The sequence below is a fragment of the Dama dama genome, chromosome 8 (assembly GCF_033118175.1).
Source record: "Dama dama isolate Ldn47 chromosome 8, ASM3311817v1, whole genome shotgun sequence".
Taxonomy (NCBI): domain Eukaryota; kingdom Metazoa; phylum Chordata; class Mammalia; order Artiodactyla; family Cervidae; genus Dama; species Dama dama.
In genome coordinates this window covers 10,872,648-10,899,165 of record NC_083688.1, presented here as the reverse complement: position 1 = coordinate 10,899,165, position 26,518 = coordinate 10,872,648, and the positions used below count along the sequence as shown (strand labels likewise).

At 43.1% G+C, this 26,518-nt stretch overlaps 2 protein-coding genes and 1 long non-coding RNA gene across 8 annotated transcripts in view; 1 reads left to right on the top strand and 2 right to left on the bottom strand.

The window, feature by feature from the left end:
- Positions 1-3,495, bottom strand: part of PHACTR4 (phosphatase and actin regulator 4) — a 100,278-nt gene extending 96,783 nt beyond the window's left edge. For 2 of the 6 annotated variants that reach the window (XM_061148364.1, XM_061148367.1), the window contains exon 1: positions 3,344-3,495. The gene's annotated coding sequence lies outside the window, so the exon portion shown is untranslated. The remainder of the gene's footprint in view (positions 1-3,343) is intronic. The other 4 variants (XM_061148365.1, XM_061148368.1, XM_061148362.1 and 1 more) reach the window with 3 other exon arrangements.
- LOC133060704 (uncharacterized) lies at positions 1,846-26,008 on the top strand. The gene is made up of 3 exons (XR_009693813.1): positions 1,846-2,911; positions 6,725-6,925; positions 24,756-26,008. It is a non-coding gene; the product is annotated as an uncharacterized LOC133060704 (long non-coding RNA).
- On the bottom strand, positions 22,807-23,202 carry LOC133060372 (small EDRK-rich factor 1-like). The gene has a single exon (XM_061147856.1). It carries the CDS (start codon positions 23,188-23,190, stop codon positions 23,002-23,004), a length of 189 nt encoding a protein of 62 aa, XP_061003839.1. The 5' UTR covers positions 23,191-23,202; the 3' UTR covers positions 22,807-23,001.
- Positions 26,009-26,518: the final 510 nt, after the last annotated feature.

Sequence of the window (26,518 nt, the reverse complement as noted above, 5' to 3'; positions counted from 1 at the left end):
TTCTCACCACCACCACCACCACACCCCCGCCCAATCCACCCCTAATCACTTTGTAAGCCCCAAAGAAAAAAGATTTTTGTTATTGCTTTCTTCTCAGGCACTGCAAAAAAAGCTTAAAATACAACAGGCTCTCAATAAATATTCATTGACTGAATTGATCTGAAATAGAGTAGACCAACAGCAAAAACACAAGGTAAAAAAACTCCTTTCCATTATGATGGTTTAATAAAAGATTTAAAACAGGCTTCTACTAGTTAGAAAGGCTAGACTAATTGTATTGACTCAATTCCACTGGCATGTAATGCATTTTATCTAAGAAGAATTTAAGGAGGTGAAGTAGGTTTCTATTTCTGATGTCACATTCATGGCATGTACTGACATAAACCCAAGGCTTTCACTGCAAGTCTGAGACTGATCAAAAGGTTTTCTTAAGAGCAACAACTAAAAAAGCACTTTCTTGTGTCTTGACTCTTTGACTAGAAAAATATCTGAATGTCAGTCTTTCTTCAATAGCCAAAGCTGCTGTAAATATGGTCTCCAACATACTTCTTAATGTCTTTAAGCAAATACTAGTCAAAACCGTTTAGTAAATAAAACTTTGAATAACCATTAGTCAAAACCACAGCTCAATAACTCACCATCCTTCCCCACCTCCGGGGCCTCATAAAACTGCCATTCTGCCTAGGCACAAGGATCCCGGCAGACCATAAGACAAGGTGATGGAAGCAATGTTCAGCATGTCTTTTCGAAATGACATTGTTTGTGGTTCTAGAAACTCTTAAAAATCAGGTGCTCCAATTGAAAATACTTCCATTATTTTTCTCCGATATTTAAATTTCAGCAAATCACAAGCTGTTGCCGGTGTTATGATAAATAACTGCAATAGGTGTGAGGTAATGTATGATAGAGTACTGGATCTGGAGTAAGGTTCACTTGACTGTATCCTACCCAGGTTAGCTTTGTGACCTCCAGCAAGTCACTTAACATTTCAGAGGCTGTAAACATAACACTTTATAGCTGTAAAATGAGAGAACCACCATCTCGAAGTGAGAATTCAATCATATAATGTAGGATTTTCCTGGTGGTACAGTTGGTAAGAATCTGCCTGCCAATGCAAGGGACACGGGTTCAATCCCCGGTCCGGGAAGATTCTATGTAACTCAGAGCAACAAAGCCTACAGTCCATGCTCTGCAACAGAAAAGCCACTGCAATGAGAAACCCTCACACTGTAACGAAGAATAGCCCCCACTCACTGCAACTAGAGAAAGCCTGCATACAGCACAGCCAAAAAAAAAAAAATTATATAATGTATATGAACTACTTTTAAAAAACAGCACTGTATGAATTCCCTGGCAATCCAGTAGTTAGGACTCTGCACTTCCACTGCACGGGGGCCTGGGTTTGAGCCCTGGTAGGGGAGCTAAGGAGAAGGCAATGGCAACCTACTCCAGTACTCTCGCCTGGAAAATCCCATGGACGGAGGAGCCTGGTAGGCTACAGTCCATGGGGTTGCTAAGAGTTTCAGACAGGACTGAGCGACTTCACTTTCACTTTTCCTTTCATGCATTGGAGAAGGAAATGGCAATCCACTCCAATGTTCTTGCCTGGAGAATCCCAGTGATGGGAGAGCCTGGTGGGCTGCCGTCTATGGGGTCGCACAGAGTCGGACACGACTGAAGCGACTTAGCAGCAGCAGCAGAGGAACTAAATCTTGCAAGCCAGGTGGCGAGGCCCCCCAAAAAGGCACTGATAGCACTGTCATGTTTGAACAAATAATTAACAGTCAAGTTCTAGAGTAATTCTGTGGTTGCTTCTTCAAAGCAGAGTCAGAAAAACACAATCCCCACTCATTAACAGATTACGAATCGAACATTTCCTATTTCCAGTAGTCAGATATGGATGTGAGAGTTGGGCCATAAAGAAGGTTGAGCTCGGAACAACTGATGCTTTCAAACTGGGGTGCTGGAAGAGACTATTGAGAGTCCCTTGGACAGCAAGGAGAAATCAAACCAGTCAATCTTAAAGGAAATCAACCCTGAATATTCACTGGAAGGACTGATGCTGAAGCTGAAGATGCAATACTGTGGCCACCTGATGGGAAGAGCCAACTCATTGGAAAAGACCCTGATGCTGGGAAAGACTGAAGGCAGGAGGAGAAGGGGAAGACAGAGGACGAGATCGTTGGATAACATCAGAAACTCAATGGACATGAATTTGAGCAAACTCCGGAAGATAGTAAAGGACAGGAAAGCCTGGCGTGCTGCAGTCCAAGGGGTCGCAGAGAGTCCGACCAACTGGATTTAGCAACCGAAGAACAACAAACCCCTACACAGTATCAGTAACACAATTTGGGAGTCTCAGCGGTAAATCACTTCTATTAAAAGAGTTAGCTTTCTAGAAGCCACTAGGTTTCTGGTTTCTCTATAAAGCAGGTCCTTCTACTAATGGACGTCTGCTTTCAACTTTTGTTTTAAGCAGAAGTAAAACGTGGGATTTGCGGGGACTAGGGGGCGGCTGGATGAACTACTGTAGACTTTTTCTGCGTGCTGTGATGAAGAGGCTGCTCGCTGCCCTAGAAATCACTTTCTCTTCTCCGAGATTCTAAAGGTATGTGAACTACCGTTCTGGCCATTCGCATAGGTTCTGTGATTTCCTCGATCACAGTCGTGACCCATACAGACAGAGCAGCAAATCCGATCCTTTCCCGGTTTCTCTGGGAGCGGGGCTCGCTTCTTTCCCATAGGCCCATCCCCCTATCGAGAAAAATGCCTGGAGGAGATTAGTGTCGTGAGGCCACCCGGGGCTGACATTTAAGAGTTGGACAATAAACTCGATCGAGGTTTTCGGCAGAAACTCCGTCTGGCTCGCCTGTGCTCCGAAGCCTTCGAGCTGCCCAGCTGGGATGCAGAGGTATGAGGGAGGGCAGGTTTGAAAAATGGACTTCGACCCGATCTGGTTACAGTGACCGGATTCCCAGGGACCGGCCCCCCATCAGGGAATGGCCCGGCGAGCTCCCCCGAGGAGGTGACTCCAGGCCCGGGCACAAAGGGGCGCAAAGCTGCCGAGACAAAAGGGCCCCGCCAAGTCGGTGGGCGGAGAGGGCAAGCCCGCGCGGGGCGCGCCGCAGGCGGGGAAGCCACGGGAGACGGTGGTGGGAGGGTGGAGGAGGAGGCGGCGGCCATCGCCCGCCCCGCCCTGGCTCGAAGCGACCCCGGCCCGGCCGTTACCCTCGCCCGCACCGCAAGCCCCTCGCGGAGCCGAGAGCGCGGCCCGAGCCTACCCGGCACCCGCAGGCCGACCCTGCGCACTTCCCGCTCACTTTGCTCTACTCGCCAAACTCACCCGGGGCTCCGCCGCCGCCGCCTCAGCCTCCACAGCAGTTTCCCCCGGAAATCCTACCTGGCCTGCCGGCCGCCAGGCTGCAGCCACAGGCTTCGGCCCCCAGGAGGGGGGAAAGGCAGCGGGAGGGACAGCGAGGGGTCGGAAGTGCCGCCGCGGGGGCTCATGGGACTTGTAGTCTCCGAGAGGAGCCGGCTACGGCGGGGGCCGGACAAAATGGCGGGAACCTGTCTCTCAGCTCTGGGCTGGTCGTTCCCATACGGCGTCTCTCAGCATGCGCCGCCCCGCTGCATGGAAGAGAGGCTGGGGGCACTTTTCCTGGTCCAGGGGAGGACAAAGGCATTTGGACTTGGAAGGAGAGAGTTCAGTACTGGGCTCCAGGGGGTGCTCAGGGTGCAGGTGTGCTCTTATAGAAATCTGTGTCCAACCCCTGTCCGGCTGAATTTCTATTATGAAGTGAAGTGAAGTCGCTCAGTCGTGTCCGGCTCTGTGCGACCCCATGGACTGTAGCCTACCAGGTTCCTCCTTCCATGGGATTTTCCAGATAGGAATAATCTTACCAAAGTGGTGGCGTGTGGGGGTGGGGTGAGGGGGTGTGAAACAAGACTATTGAGGGTCAGTTTGAAATGCAGTACACTTAAAAGCAAGTTCTCGATTTTTGTGCATAAGGAAGAAACCCAGGATTCATTTTTATTATCTCCTTCAGCCGCTTAAGTCCAGTCATCCCTGTTCCTTATCAGTTTTCCCACTACTATCTAGGGGAACACACCATCACCTTTCCAAATTTCTTGTTTCAGCCCTCCAGGCAGTCCACACCCTTCAAACACCTTCCTTCCCACTGCCAGAGGATCTTTCTAAATGCCAAACCCATTGTGTCTCAAATAAGTTAGACCTAAATGTAAAACTTTGAGCTACAAAACTTCTAGAGTAAAACACAGGAGAAAATTCGTGTGACTTTCAAACACACAATAAAGGAGACAAACTGATAAAACTGCACATCATCAGACTTAACATTTCTGCTCTTTAAAACACGGTTATGAAAATGAAAAGGCAAGCCAAAGACCTGGGTGAAATGGTAGCAAAACCTATAGCCAACAAAGGACTAGTATCTACAACACACAAAGAACTCTTTCAACTCAAGACAAACAGCCTAGTTAAAAAAGAAAAAAAGATTTGAACAGAGACACTTTATCAAAGATGATAAATGGATGGCAAATAAATGCATAAAAGATATTAAGGAAATGCAAATTAAAACCACAGTAAGATAACATTACACACCCACTGAGATGGCAAACATTAAAAAGACTGGCAGTTATCAAGTGTTAGCAAGACTGTAATGCAACGGGAATTCTCATTCATTGCTGGTGGGATTGTAAGATGATACAGCCACTCTGAGAAACAGTCTGGCAGTTTCTTTAAAAATTAAATATACATCTACCATATGGCCCAACCATTTACCTACATTAGGTATTTACGCAAGAAAATGAAAGCATACATCTGCAGAAAGACTTGAAGGTGAATGTTCACAGCAGCTTTATTTGTAACTAGACAAAGACTGGAAACAACTCAAATGTGCTCCAAAAGGTAAATGGAAGGACTTCCCTGGTGGTCCAGTGGCTAAGACTCCATGCACTCAATGCAGAGGGTCTAGGTTCAATCCCTGGTCAGGGAACTAGATCTGACATGTTACAACTAAGTTCTCATCTGCAACTGAAAGATCCTGAGTGCCACAAGTAAGACGAGGCACAGCCAAGTAAATATATGTATATCTCAAAGTAAATGGGCATTTCCCTGATGGTACAGTGAATAAGAATCTCCCTGCCAATGCAGGGGACACGGGTTCGATCCCTGGTCTGGGAAGATTCCACATGCTGCGGAGCAACTAAACCTGGATGCCACAGCTACTGAGCCTACGTCCTGCAGTTACTGAAGTCTGTGTGCCTAGAGCCTGCACTCAGCAACAAGAGAAGGCCTTGTAATGCGAAGCCCTCGCACCGTAACTGAAGAGTACCACACTTCTCTGCAACAGAGAAAAGCCAGCACAGTAACAACGACTCAGCCCAACCAAAACATAAATAAATAAATTTATAATAAAAAAAGTAAATGAATATACAATCGAATACTCTTCAGTAGTAAAAAGGAATGAGCTACTAATACATATGACTTAATGATGAATCTTAATTACTGAGTGAAAGAAGTCAGACATAAAAGAGTATATCTGATCTGGTTACATTTACATAAATTCTAGGAATTATCCTGAAAAAAAAAAAAAAAAAAACAGAATAAGTGGTTGCCTGGGGCCAAAGAAGCAGAAGCACAACGGGGTGGGATAATGAAGGAATTGAGGAAACTTTTGGGGTGACAGGTGTTGACTGAAAAAAAAAAATGCACAACATAAAAGTTGATGTTAATGTTTTATTTGGTGGATAAAACTGAGGACTTCACCCTGGGACACAATATCTCAGATAACTCTGAGACTGTTCTGAAGAGGCAAGGAGGGAGCCAGGGTATGCAGGAGTTTTTGCAACAAAGACTGAGTAGTGGGAACATCAGAAGATTCAATTCAGTTCGATTCAGTTCAGTCGCTCAGTCATGCCCAACTCTTTGCAACCCCATGGGCTGTAGCACCCCAGGCTTCCCTATCCATCACCAACTCCCAGAGCTTGCTTAAACTCGTGTCCATCGAGTCAGTGATGCCATCCAACCATCTAATTGTCTGTTATGCCCTTCTCCTCCTGCCTTCAATCTTTTCCAGCATCAAGGTCTTTTCTAATAAGCCAGTTCTTTGCATCAGGTGGTCAAAGTATTGGAGCTTCAGCATCAGTCCTTCCAATGAATGTTCAGGACTGATTTCCTTTAGGATTGACTGGTTTGATCTCCTTGTTGTCCAAAAGACTCTCAAGAGTCTTCTGCAACCCCACAGTTCAAAAGCATCAGTTCTTCTGTGCTCTGCTTTCTTTACGGTTCAATTCTCACATCCATATATGACTACTGGAAAAAACATAACTTTGACTAGATGAACCTTTATATGCAGAGTAATGTCTCTGCTTTTCAGTATGCTACCTAGGTTGGTCATAACTTTTCTTCCAAGGATCGAGCGTCTTTTAATTTCATGGCAGCAGTCACCATCTGCAGTGATTTTGGAGCCCAAGGAAAGAAAGTCTCTTACTGTTTCCATTGTTTCCCCATCTATTTGCCATGAAGTGATGGGGATGGATGCCATGATCTTAGTTTTCTAAATGTTGAGTTTTAAGCAAACTTTTTCACTCTCCTCTTTCACTTTCATCACAGGGCTCTTTAGTTCCTCTTTGCTTTCTGCCATAAGGGTGGTTTCATCTGCATATCTGAGGTTACTGATATTTCTCCTGGCAATCTTGATTCCAGCTTGTGCTTCATCCAGTCCGGCATTTAGCATGATTTACTCTGCATATCATGCATACCCACTCCCGAGGTCAGGGGCAGCGGCCGAGAGGAGCAACCCCACGTCCAAGGAGCGGCTGCTGCAAGGGCATAGGAGGGCTGAGAGGAGCTACTCCACATTCGAGATCAGGAGGGGGAGCCAGGAGGAGATACCCCTCATCCAAGGTAAGGAGCAGCGGCTGCGCTTTGCTGGAGCAGCCGTGAAGAGATACCCCACGTCCAAGGTAAGAGAAACCCAAGTAAGACAGTAGGTGTTGAGAGAGGGCATCAGAGGGCAGACACACTGAAACCATAATCACAGAAAACTAGCCAGTCTGATCACAGGACCACAGCCTTGTCTAACTCAGTGAGACTGAGCCATGCCGTGGGGGGCCACCCAAGACAGACGGGTCATGGTGGAGAGGTCTGACAGAATGTGGTCCACTGGAGAAGGGAATGGCAAACCACTTCCGTATTCATGTCCTGAGAACCCCATGAGCAGTATGAAAAGGCAAAATGATAGGATACTGAAAGAGGAACTCCCCAGGTCGGTAGGTGCCCAATATGCTACTGGAGATCAGTGGAGAAATAACTCCAGAAAGATGAAGGGATGGACACAGCAAGATCCTCTATGACCCACCTCCCAGAATATTGGAAATAAAAGCAAAAATAAACAAATGGGACCTAATGAAACTTAAAAGCTTTTGCCTAACAAAGGAAACTATAAGCAAGGTGAAAAGACAGCCTTCAGAATGGGAGAGAATAATAGCAAATGAAGCAACAAACGATTAATCTCAAAAATATACAAGCAACTCCTGCAGCTCAATTCCAGAAAAATAAATGACCCAATCAAAAAATGGGCCAAAGAACTAAACAGACATTTCTCCAAAGAAGACATACAGATGGCTAACAAACACATGAAAAGATGCTCAGCATCACTCATTATCAGAGAAATGCAAATCAAAACCACAGTGAGGTACCATTACACGCCAGTCAGGATGGCTGCTATCCAAAAGTCTACAAGCAATAAATGCTGGAGAGGGTGTGGAGAAAAGGGAACCCTCTTACACTGTTGGTGGGAATGCAAACTAGTACAGCCACTATGGAAAACAGTGTGGAGATTCCTTAAAAAATGGAAATAGAACTGCCATATGACCCAGCAATCCCACTTCTGGGCATACACACTGAGGAAACCAGAACTGAAAGAGACACGTGTACCCCAATGTTCATCGCAGCACTGTTTATAAGAGCCAGGACATGGAAGCAACCTAGATGCCCATCAGCAGATGAATGGATAAGGAAGCTGTGGTACATATGCACCATGGAATATTACTCAGCCATTAAAAAGAATACATTTGAATCAGTTCTAATGAGATGGATGAAACTGTAGCCCATTATACAGAGTGAAGTAAGCCAGAAAGATAAAGACCAATACAGTATACTAATGCATATATATGGAATTTAGAAAGATGGTAACAATAACCCTATATGCAAGACAGAAAAAGAGACACAGATGTATAGAACAGACTTTTGGGCTCTATGGAAGAAGGTGAGGGTGGGATGATCTGAGAGAATAGCAATGAACCATGCATATTATCAAGTGTGAAACAGATCGCCAGTCCAGGTTGGATGCATGAGACAAGTGCTCATGGCTGGTGCACTGGGAAGACCCAGAGGGATGGGATGGGGAGGGAGGTGGGAGGGGGGTTCAGGATGGGGAACACATGTAAATCCATGGCTGATTCATGTCAATGTATGGCAAAAACCACTACAATATTGTAATTAGCCTCCAACTAATAAAAATACAGGAAAAAAAAAAAAAACAAGAATGAAGGGATGGAGCCAAAGCAAAAACAATATCCAGTTGTGGATGTGACTGGTGATAGGAGCAAGGTCCGATACTGTAAAGAGCAATATTGCATAGGAACCTGGAATTTTAGGTCCATGAATCAAGGCAAATTGGAAGCGGTCAAACAGGAGATGGCAAGAGTGAACGTCGACATTCGAGGAATCAGCGAACTAAAATGGACTGGAATGGGTGAATTTAACTCAGATGACTATTGTATCTACTACTGTGGGCCCTTAGAAGAAATGGAGTAGCCATCATGGTCAAAAACAACAGAATGATCTCTGTTCATTTCCAAGGCAAATCATTCAATATCACGGCAATCCAAGCTATGCCCCAACCAGTAACGCTGATGAAGCTGAAGTTGAACGGTTCTATGAAGACCTACAAGATGTTTTAGAACTAACACCGAAAAAAGATGTCCTTTTCATTATAGGGGACTGGAATGCAAAAGTAAGAAGTCAAGAAATATCTGGAGTAACAGGCAAGTTTGGCCTTGGAGTACAGAATGAAGCAGGGCAAAGGCTGGTTTTCCCAAGAGAACTCACTGGTCATAGCAAACACTTTCCAACAACACAAGAGAAGACTCTACACATGGACATCACCAGATGGTCAACACCGAAATCACACTGATTATATTCTTTGCAGCCAAAGATGGAGAAGCTCTCTACAGTCAGCAAAAACAAGACCAGGAGCTGACTATGGCTCAGATCATGAACTCCTGATTGCCAAATTCAGACTTAAATTGAAGAAAGTAGGGAAAACTACTAGACCATTCAGGTATGACCTAAATCAAATCCCTTATGACTATACAGTGGAAGTGAGAGATAGATTTAAGGGACTAGATATGATAGACAGAGTGCCTGATGAACTATGGACGGAGGTTCGTGACATTGTACAGGAGACAGGGATCAAGGCCATCCCCATGGAAAAGAAATGCAAAAAAGCAAAATGGCTGTCTGAGTAGGACTTACAAATAGCTGTGAAAAGAAGAGAAGTGAAAAGCAAAGGAGAAAAGGAAAGATATTCCCATCTGAATGCAGAGTTCCAAAGAATAGCAAGGAGAGATAAGAAAGCCTTCCTCAGTGATCAATGCAAAGAAATAGAGGAAAACAACAGAATGGGAAAGACTAGAGATCTCTTCAAGAGAATTAGAGATACCAAGGGAATATTTCATGCAAAAATGGGCTCGATAAAGAACAGAAATGATATGGACCTAACAGAAGCAGAAGATATTAAGAAGAGGTGGCAAGAATATACAGAAGAACTGTACAAAAAGGATCTTCACAACCCAGATAATCACAATGGTGTGATCACTCACGTAAAGCCAGACATCCTGGAATGTGAAGTCAAGTGGGCCTTAGAAAGCATCATTACAAACAAAGCTAGTGGAGGTGATGGAATTCCAGTTGAGCTATTTCAAATCCTGAAAGTTGATGCTGTGAAAGTGCTGCACTCAATATGCCAGCAAATTTGGAAAGCTCAGCAGTGACCACAGGACTGGAAAAGGTCAGTTTTCATTCCAGTCCCAAAGAAAGGCAATGCCAAAGAATGCTCAAACTACTGCACAATTGCACTCATCTCACACGCTAGTAAAGTAAAGCTCAAAATTCTCCAAGCCAAACTTTTGCAATACATGGACTGTGAACTTCCAGATGTTCAAGCTGGATTTAGAAAAAACAGAGGAACCAGAGATCAAATTGCCGACATCCGCTGGATCATAAAGCAAGAGAGTTCCAGAAAAACATCTATTTCTGCTTTATTGACTACACTAACATCTTTGACTGTGTGGATCACAGTAAACTGTGGAAAATTCTGAAAGAGATGGGAATACCAGACCACCTGACCTGCCTCTTGAGAAACCTATATGCAGGTCAGGAAGCAGCAGTTAGAACTGGACATGGACCAACAGACTGGTTCCAAATAGGAAAAGGAGTACGTCAGTCAAGGCTGTATATTGTCACCCTGCTTATTTAACTTATATGCAGAGTACATCATGAGAAACACTGGGCTGGAAGAAGCACAAACTGGAATCAAGATTGCCGGGAGAAATATCAATAACCCCAGATATGCAGATGACACCACCCTTATGGCAGAAAGTGAAGAGGAACTAAAAAGTCTCTTGATGAAAGTGAAAGAGGAGAGTGAAAAAGTTGACTTGAAACTCAACATTCAGAAAACTAAGATCATGGCATCTGGTCCCATCACTTCATGGGAAATAGATGGGGAAACAGTGGAAACAGTGTCAGACTTTATTTTTGGGGGCTCCAAAATCACTGCAGATGGTGATTGCAGTCATGAAATTAAAAGATGCTTACTCCTTGGAAGGAAAGTTATGACCAACCTAGACAGCATATTAAAAAGCAGAGACATTACTTTGCCAACAAAGGTCCATCTAGTCAAGGCTATGGTTTTTCCAGTGGTCATGTATGGATGTGAGAGTTGGATGGTGAAGAAAGATGAGCGCCAAAAATTGATGCTTTTGAACTGTGGTGTTGGAGAAGACTCTTGATTGAGAGTCCCTTGGACATCAAGGAGATCCAACCAGTCCATCCTAAAGGAGATCAGTGCTGCGTGTTCATTGGAAGGACTGATGCTGAAGCTGAAACTCCAATACTTTGGCCACCTGATGCGAAGAGTTGACTCGTTGGAAAAGACCCTGATGCTGGGAGGAATTGGGGGCAGGAGGAGAAGGGGACGACAGAGGATGAGATGGCTGGATGGCATCACCAACTCCATGGACATGAGTTTGAGTAAACTCCGGCAGTTGGTGATGGACAGGGAGGACTGGCGTGCTGCAATTCATGGGGTTGCAAAGAGTCAGACAGGACTGAGCAACTGAACTGAACTGACTCTGCTTAAAAAAAAATTTTTTTTTTAAATAAAAAAAATAATTAAGGTGACAATATACAACCTTGACGTACTCCTTTCCCAATTTGCAACCAGTCCACTATTCCATGTCCAGTTCTGTTGCTTCTTGACCTGCATGCAGATTTCTCAGGATGCAGGTAAGGTGGTCTGGTATTCCCATCTCTTTAAAAATTTTTCACAGTTTGTGGTGATCCACACAGTCAATGGCTTTATCGTAGTCAGTGAAATAATCAAGATTATTGTTAATTAAAGAAAACCAGATGCTCCAAGGAATTTAGTGGTTTTCTACATATGGGAAGATGAAAGAGTTTGGGCCCACTGAAATCATTTCTTTGATCAGCACTTCAGGTTTCTAGGGCTAGCATCCTGTGCTTTCTCATCCCAAGTTGCCTCAGGGTGCTAGATGGCTGGCGGGCATCTTGTCTCTATCCTGCGTTCCCTCAGGGCTTACCATCTAGGAAACTTGATGGCAGCAATGTCCTTTGTTTACTGATATGACAGGCAATAGTTTTCATTCACACAGGTGTGTTAACTTTCTTTTTTTTTTTTTTTTAACTTTCTTGATTATGGTTATGGTTTCAAAGGTATATGATGAATTTTAAATAAACCAAAACTGAGAATTCTGACTCTGGGGCTCTCACTGTTGAGGGGGCAGGTTCAATCACTGGTGGAGGAGCTGAGTTCCCACAAGCCTCACAGTGTTGGTGGGGTGGGGTGGGGGGGCAGTGAGGGGTGGAGTGGGGGGTGTGGGGTGTGGTGGGGGGGCGGTGATAAAACATAATTCATCAAACTGCATACTTTAAATATATGCTATTTATTGTTTGCCAATTATATGCCATCAAACCTGAAAAATAATATAATAAAAAATTGTTTAAAAAAAAGGAAAACTTCTTCAGTGGCTTCCCAGTACCCTAGGACAAAAGCAAAAGTGAGGAGATGTGGATTCAATCCCTGGGTTGGGAAGATCCCCTGGAGAAGGAAATGGCAACCCACTCCAGTATTCTTTCCTGGGAAATCCCATGGACAGAGGAGCCTAGCAAGCTACAGTCCAAGGGGTCACAAAGAGTCGGACGTGACTGACCGACCAAGCGTACACAATAATGGTGGTAACGGTAGTAGTAATAGTAATAATGAAACTGCTACTTTTTCTTAAACATCTGCCAAGAACCAGGTATTTTACATGTGTCTTAATTAGAATTTCCCCCAGAAAACCGAACCCAAGACAACGGCTGCTGCTGCTGCTGCTAAGTTGCTGATAATTTACTTGGAACATGAGCTCAAGGATTTAATGTAAAAATAAAGAGTAAAATAGGGAAAGAAGAAAAGTCAACACAAAAATTCATCACCAAGATGTTTACTGCTGCGGGTGCCTGGGGCTAGATCCTACCAGTGTCATCTGAGGATTTCCTAGAATGCTTCTCTGGGTAGTCAACCTGAGCACTGTCACAAAGAAGCATTTACCCACTGACTCCCATCCCCCGTTGGTTAGGATGGCCCGAGGGCATCAGCTCCCCTCCCACTCCCAGGTAGGCTCCCACCAGTGTCTTACATCCTGGTTTAGGGAAAGTTCCAGAACAGACTGCAGAAGGAGCCAGGAGAGTTGAAGCCCCCACCCAACTGTTTTCTGCAGTTTCAGCTAGAATCTAAGGTCAGACTGAGATGACAGGAGGCAAAAGAGGTCCCACACCATCTGTTGCAAGACAGATTTGCCCATTCTTTACATTTGAATCCTTTCTATCATCTCATCTTCAGTCATAGCTGGCTACAATCTCATTGATGCTTATAATTCTTTGCAAAGTGTACATTATCCCGTGTGCCTTTTGTGCCCTTTAACACACTATACTAAACTATTTGGATGATTCTCACAAATAATATTAAATGAAAGAAGCCAGACCAAGTAGTGTATACTTGTATAATTTCACATAAATGAAAAACAAAGCAGGCAAAAATAGTCTGTTGAAAGCTGGGATAGCAGCTACCTTTCCAAGTGGAAAAGCAGTGTCTGGAAGAGGGTGAGAGGAGATTTTCTAAATGCTGATGGTATTCTGGGTTTTGATCTGTATGCTGGTTACATGTGTATATTCAGTTTGTCAAAATTAATCAATAGGATGTGTATGCTTTTCTGCACACATATACTTCTGATAAAAGTTTTAAGTGGGAGGTGGCCCGAGCAAGTCCTCTCTTGTCTTCTGAGTGATGAATTAACAGTAAAGACTATTTCCAACTATTAGCATTTCTGGATTGGGGGCTTTGGGACACTATTGGAGCATAATATTAATTTAACAGCACAAGCTTTGGCAACAGAGAGCTGTTCGGTCACTTTCTATTTAGGTGCCATTGGCCAAGTTATTTAAACCTATAAAGATTCAGTCTCTACACTCCTGTTTCTATTCAGATCAAATAAAGTTTTTTAAAAGAATTCAGTTTCCTCATTTTACAATAGGAAACATAATACTAACAGTACCTAATATATAGGTTGGTGTGAGAATTAAAGTAATGTATATAAGGTACCCAGCATAATACCTGGTTAAAATAATAATATTTATTTATTATTACACAGTACCAGTACCAGCTCAAAAAAAAAAATAGTAACTCTTATGATGAGTAATACTAGTTTTCATCTTTCTATTTTTTTTAAGCTTCCAATTTTTCAGCGGGGAACACTGACACAGGCTGTAGGTGCAAGCATGATCACTGTAGCACTGTTAGAAATAAAGAAAAAAAAAAGGAGACAATCTAAGTATCCATCTACCTGAAGAATGGGCACGTTAATTGTGACCTATTTGTAATCCAGAATACATCAAAACAGCTAAAATGAATAATCTAAAGCTAGTGGTTATCAATATGGGTAAAACAAAATATTGAGGGGGAAAAAAAGCTGTAGAAGGATAGATACATCTTGATACCTTGTGTATAAAATTTTAAAATGTACCAAGTGACACTATGTACTGTTTGTGTTCACATATACATTGTAAAAATACAAAATCATATGTACAAATAAAATATTCAGGTAAGTGATTATTTTTTTTAAACCCTGTTTCTAACACCTTAAAATTTTATTTATTTATTTATTTTTGGCTGTGCTGGGTCTTCATTGATTGAATGGGCTTTCTCTAGTTTCGGAGAGCAGGGGCTACTCTCTAGTTGCAGTACTCAAGCCTCTCTCTCTCTTGTTTCAGAGGACGGGCGGTAGAGCATGTAGCCATTAGTAGTTTCAGCACATGGGCTCAGTAGTTGTGATGTGTGGGCTTAGCAGCCCTAAGGCATGTGGGATCTTCCCAGACCAGGGACTGAACCTATGTCCCCTGCATTGGCAGGCAGATTCTTAACCACTGGACCACCAGAGAAGCCCTGGAAAGTGATTACTTCTTGATGAGAAAGGAAAGGGGTAGGTGAAAGGAAGGATACTTTGGGGCTTAAAACATGTCTCTGATTTTTTTTTTTTTTCCTTGAAAAAAACTGCAAGGAAATAAGGCAAAACGCTAAAATTTAACAAAGTTGGTGAAGGGTACTTGAGTGTTACATAAAAGGCTGAAATATTTCAGCCTGCCTGAAATATTTCTCTGTGAAAAAAAAAAGCAAGCATAACCATTCAGAAGAATGAAATAATGGCATTTGCAGCAACATGGATGGATCCAGAGATTCTTATCTTGAGTGAAGTAAGTCAGACAGTCACAGTACCATGTGATGTTGCTTATGTATGGAATCTTAAAAAAAAAAAAAAAAAACCACAAACAGAAACAGACTCAGAGGCTTAAGAGAACGAATGATCTCTTAAGAGATCTATGAGAGAGAAAGAGATCTATGGTTACCAGAGGGGAAGGAGGGCAGGGAGGGATAGATCAGGAGTTTAGGCTTGACATGTCACACACTGCTGTCTTTAAAATAGGTAACTGGGGAATTCCCTGGTGTCCAGTGAACTTCAAGCTCCCACTGCAGGAGGTGCAGGTTCAATCCCTGGTTGGGGAACTAAACTCCTGCAAACTCCCACAAAGGCTCAGCCAAAAATAATAAATAAATACTACATATATAGAGAGAGATACACACACACACACACATACATATATACCTGTTGTTGTTCAGTCGCCAAGTCGTGTCCGACTCTGTGACCCCATGGACTGCAGCATGCCAGGTTTCCCTATCCCTCACCGTCTCTCAGAGTTTGCCCAAGTTCATGTCCATTAAATCGGTGGTGCCATCCAACCATTTCATCCTGTTGCTCTCTTCTCCTCCTGCCTTCAGTCTTTCCCAGCATCACGAATCGGGGAGTTTCAGCCTCAGCATCAGTCCTTCCGATTAGTATTCAAGGTTGATTTCCTTTAGGATTGATTGACTGATTTGATCTCCTTGCTGTCCAAGGAGATCCATAGATACATACATACATAAAATAGATAACCAACAAAGACCAACGGTATAGCTATTTACAAAAAAGCTGTTAATTAAAGCAAAAACAAAAAACATGGACGCCCTGGGTGGTTCAGTGAAAGACTGTGCTTTCAGTGCAGAGGGCCCGGGTTCAATTCCTGGTTGGGGAACTAGATCACACATGCTGCACCTAAGACCAAGTGCAATCAATAAAAATAAATAAATTTAATTATTTTTTAGAAAAGCAAGATGGGAGCAGATGAGTGTGCAAAATATTTTAAAAAACATTTCTGGTAAGGAAAAACAATTTATTTGTATCAATAAGTGCTGTTATGCCAACTTGAAATCAATGACTTTGGTGAGGAGGTGAAGTACGAGGTTTTGTCTTATTTTGTTCTTTAAAAACATACAATAAATTTCATGCACTTTGGTGTTCAGCTGTATGTGTCAAACACATATTCCTGTGTTTGCACTACCATAATAATCTAATTAAAAACTGTCCATCACCCCAAAATTTTCCTTTGTGCTGTCTTTTGTGGTCAACACCTTCTTCTCACAGAGCCTGTGGCATCTACTGGTTTGTTTTCTGTTCCTGTGATTTGGGTTTTCCAGAAAGGATTCTCTGCGGTGGGAAAATAGTGTGATTTGAATGTGATAGAGAAACTGACTCTATCTATAATGTGTACTCTTTTGTGCTATTGAATTTTTCCTTAAATGTACACATTACTATGCCTTAAAAATAACAACAAAATAAGATTTTTGTAAGAGAAAAAGCGAAGATCTCAGAAGGGGATGACAGAGGATGAGATGGTTGGATGGCATCACCGACTCAATGGGTGTGAGTTTAAGTAAGCTCTGGGAGTTGGTGATGGACAGGGGAGCCTGGCCTGCTGCAGTCTGTAGGGTCGCAAAGAGGTGGACACGACTGAGCGACTGAACTGAACTGAACTGAAGATCTCAGAAAGTGTTGGGGACCACTGAAAACAAGTTCCACCTAACACAGTTTAAACTCCCCACCGGGCAGAATGACTTCACCTTAGTTTCAGATCCTGAGATCTTTTCTTTCACAAACTGTGAAAGGCTCCCAAAGCCTGGTAGTCCCTTATGGGCTGAGAACCAAGTCCAATTAATTGGCAAAGAATTTACTGGGCCAGTCAGAGAACAATATGCAAATACACGAAGACTGAAAAACTTCCTCACCCTTGCTTTGGACATTGCAGAATTGAGGCTGTGGATGTTGCTGCCCCCTGCCGGCCACATCTCTCAACAGCAGGTTCATGGAAATAACTCATAGGATCCCACTTCAATTAAGACCTCGGTGAGGCTCTGGATTAGAGAAATGGGACTTAGAATAAATTTTACTCTTTGCTGGTCAGACCACTATTCTGCCACGAATATAAGCTGGTACTTATTGTTGTTCAGTCACTAAATCTTGTCCGACTCTTTGCGACCCACTGGCATGCCAGGCTTCCTTGTCATTTTTCACTGTCTCCTAGTTTTCTCAAACTCATGTCCATTGAGTTGGTGATGCCATCCAATTGTCTCATCCTCTGTTGTCCCATTCTCCTGCTTCCCTCAATCTTTCAAAGTATCAGGGTCTTTTCCAATGAGTCAGCTCTTCGCATCAGGTGGCCAAATTTATAGGAGCTTCAGCTTCAGCATCAGTCCTTCCAATGAATATTCAGGGTTGATTTCCTTTAGGACTGACTGATTTGATCTCCCTACTGTCCATTATATCTACTACTGTGGGCAAGAATCCATTAGAAGAAATGGAGTAGCCCTCATAGTCAACAAAAGCATCTGAAATGTAGTACTTGGGTGCAATCTCAAAGATGACAGAATGATCTCGGTTCGTTTCCGAGGCAAACCATTCAATATCTCAGTAACCAAAGTCTATGCCCCAATCACTAATGTTGAAGAAGTTGAAGTTGAAAGATTCTATGAAGACCTACAAGATCCTTAGGAACTGGCACCAAAAATAAAGATGTCCTTTTCATCACAGGGGACTGGAATGCAAAAGTAGGAAGTCAAGAGCACCTGGAGTAACAGGCAAGTTTGACCTTGGAGTACAAAATGAAGCAGGGCAAAGACTAACAAGAGTTTTGCCAAGAGAATGCACTGGTCATAGAAAACACCCTCTTCTAACAACACAAGAGATGACTCTACACATGGACATCCCCAGATGGTCAATACCAAAATCAGATTGATTATATTCTTTGCAGCCAAAGAGAGAGAAGCTCTATACAGTCAGCAAAAACAAGACCAGGAGCTGACTGTGGCTCAGATCATAAACTCCTTATTGTCATATCAGACTTATATTGAAGAAAGTAGGGAAAACCACTAGACCATTCAGGTATGACCTAAATCAAATCCCTTATGATTATACAGTGGAAGTGAGAAATAGATTCAAGGGATTAGATCTGATAGACAGAGGGCCCGAAGAACTCTGGAGGTTTGTAACATTGTTCAGGAGGTGGTGATCAGAACCATCCCCAAGAAAAAGAAATGCAAAAGGCAAAAGTGTTGTCTGAGGAGGCCTTAAAAATAGCTGAGAAAAGAAGACAAGCTCAAGGCAAAGGGAAAAAGGAAAGATATACCCATCTGAGTGCAGAGTTCCAAAGAACAGCAAGGAGAGATGAGAAAGCCTTCCTCAGTGATCAATGCAAAGAAATAGAGGAAAACAACAGAATGGGGAAGACTAGAGATCTCTTCAAGAAAATCAGAGCTACCAAGGGAACAGTTCATGCAAAGATAGGCACCATAAAGGACAGAAATGGTATGGACCTAACAGAAGCAGAAGATCTTAAGAAGAGGTGGCAAGAATACACAGAAGAACTATACAAAAAAGATCTTCATGACCCAGATAACAATGATGGTGTTATTGTTATTGTCACCTAGAGCCAGACATCTGACTTCTTGGATTGCAAAGTCAAATGGGCCTTAGCAAGCATAACTGCAAGCAAAGCTAGGGGAGGTGATGGAATTCCAGCTGAGCTATTTCAAATCCTAAGTGATGATGCTGTTAAAGTGCTGCACTCAATATGCCAGCAAATTTGAAAAACTCAGCAGTGGCCACAGGCTGGAAAATGTCAGTTTTCATTCCAATCCCAAAGAATGTTCAAACTGTCACACAGTTGCACTCATTTCACGTGCTAACTAAGTAATGCTCAAAATTCTCCAAGCTGGGCTTCAACATTATGTGAACTGAGAACTTCCAGATGTTCAAGCTAGATTTAGAAAAAGCAGAGGAACCAGAGATCAAATTGCTAACATCTGTTGGATCATTGAAAAAGCAAGAGAATTCCAGAAAAACATCTACTTCTGCTTTATTGACTACACTAACGTCTTTGACTATGTGGATCACAACAAACTGTGGGAAATTCTTAAAGAGATGGGAATACCAGACCACCTGATCTGCCTCCTGAGAAACCTGTATGCAGGTCAGGAAGCAGCAGTTAGAATTGGACGTGGAACAACAGGTTGGTTCAAAATTGGGAAAGGAGTACGTCAAGGCTGTATATTGTCACCTTGCTTATTTAACTTAGATGCGGAGTACCTCATGTGAAATGCCAGGTTGGATGAAGCACAGGCTGGAATCAAGATTGCCAGGAGAAGTATCAATAACCTCAGATATGCAGATGACACCACCCTTATGGCAGAAAGTGAAGAGGAACTAAGGAGCCTCCTGATGAAAGTGAAAGAGGAGAGTGAAAAAGCTGGCTTAAAACTCAACAGTCAAAAAATGAATATCATGGCATCCATTCCCATCACTTTATGGCAAATAGATTGGGAAACAATGGAAACAGTGAGAGACTTTCTTTTCTTGGGCTCCAAAATCACTGTAGATGGTGACTGCAGCCATGAAATTAAAAGACGCTTGCTCCTTGGAAGAAAAGCTATGACCAACCTAAACAGAGTATTAAAAAGCAGAGACATCTCTTTGCCGACAAAGGTCCATCTAGTCAAAACTATCGTTTTTCCAGTAGTCATGTGTGGATGTGAGAGTTGAACCATAAAGAAGGCTGAGCATTGAAGAATTGATGCTCTTGAACTGTGGTATTGGAGAAGACTCTTGAGAGTCCTTTGGACAGCAAGGAGATCAAACCTGTCAATCTAAAGGAAATTAACCCTGAATATTCATTGGAAGGACTGATACTGAAACTGAAGCTCAAATACTTTGGCCACCTGATGTGAAGAGCCGGCTCATGAGAAAAGACCCTGATGCTGGGAAAGATTGAAGGTGGGAGGAGAAGGGGATGACAGAGGATGAGATGGTTGGATGGCATCAGTGACCCAATGGACATGAGTCTGAGTAAGCTCTGGGAAATGGTGAAGGACAGGGAAGCCTGGCGTGCTGCAGTCCATGGGGATGCAAATAGTTGGACATGACTGGGCAACTGAACAACAACAACAAAGTACAATGCCTGGCACATAGCACGCAACCGATATTAGTAGTTGTTAGGCAGATCTTCAGGCTTCCCACGTGGCATTAGTGGTAAAGAACATGCCTGCCAATGCACAAGACACCAGGAAGTGGGGTTCGATCCCTTGGTCAGGAAGATCCTGTGGAGGAGGGCATGGCAAGCCCACTCCAGTATTCTTGCCTGGAGAACCCCATTGACAGAGGAGCCTGGCGGGCTACAGTCCAGGGGTCACAAAGAGTCAGACATGACTGAAGCAGCCAAGCACACATGCAGGCCAGCCTTCGGAAGCCTCTCCCGTTCTAAACTGACAAATCGTCTTTGACACACAGCAGTGCAGTGAAAAGACTTCTAACACTTGGCTCCGCCGCTTATGATCTTGAGCAAAATTATCTTAACCTCTTTGAGCTCTTAGTGATCTTACAAGTGGTTTCGGATGTTACATGACATCATCTATGCAAAGCATCAACCACAGTGCCTGGCATGCAGTGAACACTTAATAAACAGAGTGATAATTAACACAGGAAGAGTTAGCAAGTACAGCCAAAGGTTGAACAGCTCTTGTTGCAAACAGGCAGATCACAGGCCGTCACTATCCTGTATATATTTGGGGCTGGCCCTCGGTGTTTTACAATTTTTAAGTTACTTGCCAGCATTAGAAACAGAAATTTCACATATAAGTCCAGATTCTTCTATTTTTTAATGTGAAGCTCTGACTAGGTGTCACACCAGATCTAGAAGGAAGATGGCATATAGCAGTTGTTTGGTTGTTCGGTCATGTTCGACTCTTTGCGACCCCATGGACTTCCTGTCTTTCAGTCTTCCCTTTCCTTCACCATCTCCATATAGCATATAGCAGAGAAACCTAATTTCTTGCAAAGGAGCCAAGTAATCCCTGAAGTAAGTGTTAGTTGCCCAGTTGTGTCTGACTCCGAGACCCCATGGACTGTAGCCTGCCAGGCTCCTCTGTCCATGGAAACCCTGAAGAAGTGATGTTAAAGCTGAGACATGAAAGTTGAGTAGGGGTTAACCTGATAAAGAGGGTGGAGATGATGTTCCCAGCAAAGGAACTGGCAGGTCTAAAGACCCTGATTCAGGGACACTAGTGCCCCCAGGACACTTCAGGGAAGGCTGGCTGGAGCACAGAGAAGGGGAAAGTGGGAAGATGAGACTCCAGTTGACACCTTATGGATTTTGGACTTTATCGTGGGGTTGACTGTAATTCAAGGCTGGAAGCTGGCCGGTAGCCAACTGGCGTAACAAACTGATGGGGCTAGACAGGGTCGGAATGGATTAGGGTCAAGGGTCAAGACTGAGCAGATGAGAAAGCAGAGCAGTATGAGGAGCCCCATCTAGAAACTCTGGGCAGACACAGGATAGCCTGTCAGTGCCGTCTTGCAAAGGGCAGACTTTACAGGGATCAAGCTAAGCTGGACACCAGGGTGAATTTCTCATGTTCATTTTCAAAGTGAAAAAAATGAGGAAAATAAAGATTTGGACAAGGACATATATAACAAACGAGATACAGAACTAGATTCACAACACCTGCCTCTAACTTGCTGCTTATCTCACTGTATTAATTTTCTCAAGGTGAATAATCCCAGTACCAATACTGTGCTGTTGATAATAATACAGGCCCTTTATCAAGAGCTTGCTAAATGGTAGGCTCTGTGTTTATGTGCATTATCATTCTCATTATTTCATTTAGTTAACAGCTATAGTCCACCCAAAATAGTATGTACCAGGGGAATGTTGGGCACTGGAGACAGGAATGAGTGAGACAGACACATCCCTATCCTGTGGGAGTTCACCATCCGGAAAGGAGGTGAGTAGTTGAGGTAATTACAAAGGGTAATTGGCAGGCATTGTAGGGAGAGTGTAACAGTGAACCCGTTCTACCACGGGCAGCTGGGAAGGCTTTCTGGAAAAAGTGACAGGTGAGCTGAAAAGGCAGGAGTGAAACTCAAAGGAAGATTGTTCCAGGAAAAGAGAACAGTACATGGAAGTCACTATTCTCACTATAACCTGATGAGACAAGTGCTGTGGTTATCCCCTTTTCACAGATGAAGAAGCTGTGGTTAGAACTGAGGTTCTAGGAGAGATGAAGTAACTGACCCGCTAGACAGTGCTGGAGCCAGGGTATAAGCCTGGGTCTGCCTGGACCAAGACTCATTCTCTTCGCTGCTGAACTGGATAATTCTCTTAGTCGGTCTGTTCCTTCTAAGGGTCATGTGAGTGACGTGGAATATTAACTGAGGTGCCTGCGATGCAAGAAGTTGAAATCATGGCTTACAAACTGTGCAAGCATGTCTGTGTCAGGGTTGGCTGTCTGTTTGGGAATGACAGCTATTCCGTGACACAGCTCCTGTGCTAACATCTGAATGGATGTTCAGTTCAGCTGAATATGATTCAACAGCCATTTATTGAGTGCCGACTATGTGCTAGGAAGGGTGCCAGGCGTTGTCAGAGTTACAGAGATGATGAGAAAAGTGCCCAGGTACTAGGCTAAAGATCATGTTTGATGGTTAGTTGCTAAGTCATGTCCTACCTTTTTTTTTTTTTTTTCCATATGCATGGTTAGTGTTTTATTCTTTGAAGAATGGTTCTGAAACATCACACTAAGTCAGGTTGGAAGGAAAAGTTTAAAATAGTTTTATAAGGATATAACATATGCACTGACTGTTCACTCTACAAAATCTTGATCATAGAGCTTATGATACACCTAGCTAGCAGTAGCACCCAGGTTTTCCAGATAGTCATTATTTTTCTCTTGTTTGCATAGACTTCTTCTCATTGGCTGCCTTCTGCTTTTGTTGCATGATCTCAGAGTCCCGCTGTTTCCTCTGAGAAGTAGTCAGGCTATCCTCTTTTCTTTTTCCCTTACTAATTTCCTGGGATTTCTTCATGTTTTTCTGGCGGGCAAGTTCTTGTTGATTTCCACGGGCCATGATGACAACCGGACCGAGCCGGAAGAGAACGACTCGGAAAAGCAACGACCGCCTGGCACGCTCAGCCCACGCGTTGATCTGGAAGACCGAGCCCCCGCTGGCCCCCGCCGGGATACGCCTGTGCTCTCCTGTCCTACTCTTTTATGATCCCATGTTAATCACTAACAAATTTAAATAGTTAAACAACAAAGCCATAAATAACCCTGGCAGTTAGAAACCATAGATAATATCATAATATCTACCAAGTTTTGAGACCCTAATGAAAATAAAACTGATCATGAAATCATAGCTAAAAACTAAAAGCCCATTCTGTGAGATTAGGTTGAGGGGTGTGCATGTATTATCTCCTTTAATCCATGTTCATTCTATAAAGCTAATATAGTGTCAGTGGTACTAATATGGCCCATTTTATAGATGAAGAAACTGAGCTTCAGAGGTTTTTGCCTGAGATTGCAGGGCTTCCCAGATGGTGCACTGATAAAGACTCTGCCTGCTAATGCAAGAGACACAAGAGATAAGAGTTCAACCCCTGGGTCAGGAAGATCCCCTGGAGAAGGAAATGACAACCCACGCCAGTAATCTTGCCTGGAAAATTACATGGACAGAGGAGCATGGCAGACTACAGTCCATGGTGTTGCAAAGAGCTAGTAAATAGAAGAACTATAATTCAAACCCAGGTCTGCCTGACTTCAAAACTTGGACTCTAGAGCATTGCACCACACCATCTTTGCAGGAAGAGTCAGTTTGTGAAAACCCAGGGGAATGTATGATCTGCATTTAGCCAGGCACACATCCAGACAGAAGAAATAAATATCAGTGCTTTAAAAACCCTCCAGGGGAGTAAAGAAACGGGGGAAAAAAATAAAACAAGATGTCTAATCATTTAAACACTAGTTAATCCCTAAATGGAGAAGGCAGTGGCAACCCACTCCAGTATTCTTGCCTGGAGAATCCCAGGGATGGAGGAGCCTGGTGGGCTGCAGTCTATGGGGTCGCAAAGAGTCAGACACAACTGAAGCGACTTAGTAGCAGCAGCAGCAGCAGTAATCTCCAGATGGAGAGCCCACCTCAAATATTTATACTATTCTTTTTATCACTTAATTCTACTTAAACTGGCCTCTAGAAGTATCTTTAAATTTAATTAGTAGCTAAAGCTTAGAATTTTTGGTATCAAGATATACCTCTTTGAATTTTTTTAAAAAATAATTATTTAATTAATTAATTTGTCTCTGCCTGGTCATAGTTGTGGCTCTCAAGATCTTCAATCTTCTTTGTCGCATGAGGAGTCTAGTTCCCTAACCTAACCAGGGATCAAACCCAGGCCCCTTGCATTGGGAGCTTGGAGTCTTAGCCAATGGACCACTAGGGAAGTCCCACCTCCTTTAATTCTTGTTTCACATCTATATGGGAAAGAAAAGAAACTATTTCCTAAAAATCAGTATCAAGCAAATAAGAGAACCTTATTAATGGCGAGCTGGATGACTCACAATCTGGAATCAAGATTGCCAGGAGAAATGTCAACAACCTCAGATATGCAGATGATAACTCTTTTTTTTTTTTTTTAGATGATAACTCTTAATGGCAGAAAGTGAAGAGGGACTGAAGAGCCTCTTGATGAAGAGTGAGTGTTAATCACTCAGGCATGTCCAACTCTTTTGAGTCCCCATGGATTGTAGCCCACCAAGCTCCTCTGTCCATGGAATTCTCCAGGTAAGAATTCCGGAGTGGATTGCCATTCCCTTCTCCAGCAGATCTTCCTGACCCATGGATCAAACCCGTCTCTCCTGCATTGCAGGCAGATTCTTTGCTGTCTGAGCTGAAGAGGAAAAGAGGTGAGTGCAAAAGATGGCTTAAAACTCAACATTCAAAAAATGAAGATCATGGCACTCAGTTCCATCACTTCATGGTAAATAGGGAAACAAGGGAAACAGGGACAGATTTTATTTTCTTGGGCTCCAAAATCACTGTGAACAGTGAATTCAGTTACAAAATTAGAAGATGCTTGCTCCTTGAAAGAAAAGCTCTAACAAATCTAGACAGCGTATTAAAAAGCAAAGACATCACTTTGCCGACAAAGGTCCATCTATTCAAGGCTATGGTTTTCCCAGTAGTCATGTACGGATATGAAAGTTGGACCGGAAAGAAGGCTGAGCACCAAAGAATTGATGCTTTCAAACTGTGGTGCCTGAGAAGACTCTTGAGAGTCTCTTGAACCCGTCAATACTAAAGGAAGTCAACCCTGAATATTCATTGGAAGGACTGATGCTGAAGCTGAAGATCCAATACCTTGGCCACCTGGTATGAAGGGCTGACTCATTGGAAAAGACCCTGATGCTGGGAAAGATTGAAGGCAGGAGGAGGAGGGGCCAACAGAGGATGAGATGGATGGATGGCATCATCAATTCAATGGGCATGAGTTTGAGCAAACTCCGGGAGATGGTGAAGGACAGGGAAGCCCGGCACGCTGCAGTCCATGATATTGCAGAGTCGGACATGACTGAACAACGACAACAGTGGTTACGGATGTAGGTACAAACTGTACTATGCTTTGCAAACTGGGGGAAGAACATCCCTTGCAGTAGGCAGCCATCAGCCGTGGGGCATGAACATCCTGTCTCTGTGATTATTTGTGGCTGTGGACAGGGAGGTATGCAGCCTCATTCCAGATGTTCAGATACAGCCAGAAGTGAAATCTTTGTAGCTGAGGAAGTGCTCCGAATTGCCTCTGTGACACATGGATCAGAAAGATCATTGTTGTGTTCAAACATATGGATGCTTGCATTTCCATCTGCTTATTTACCCTTTGTCCTGACATAAAAAAGGAGTGAAATAAAACTAATGCTTACTTTATGCCACTTTGAATATGCTATGTTATTGTCTCTTAACAGTTCATTTAATACTGTAAAGTGAGTTCAAAGAGATAGAACACACAACAGCTTCTATCACAGCAACTGTAACAATTTACTTATGACAACTATCGTATTAGTAGAAAAGTATAATGATAGCTTCTATTTATGGAGTGCACGCTATGTGCCAGGCACTGTAGAGAGCCCTTCTCATACATTATTATCTTTTTTCAAGCATAAAGTGTTTTTATTTGATTTTAAATATTAATTGAAGTATAGCTGATTTACAATGTTGTGTTAGTTTCTGCTGTACATCAAAGTGAATCACATATATTTATATCAATACTTTTTTTAGATTCTTTCCTCATATATATAGGTCATTACAGAGTATGGAATAGAGTTCCCTGTGCTATACAGTAGGTCATTATTTGTTATCTGTTTTATATAGAGTAGTATGTATATGTCATTCCCAATTTCCCAGC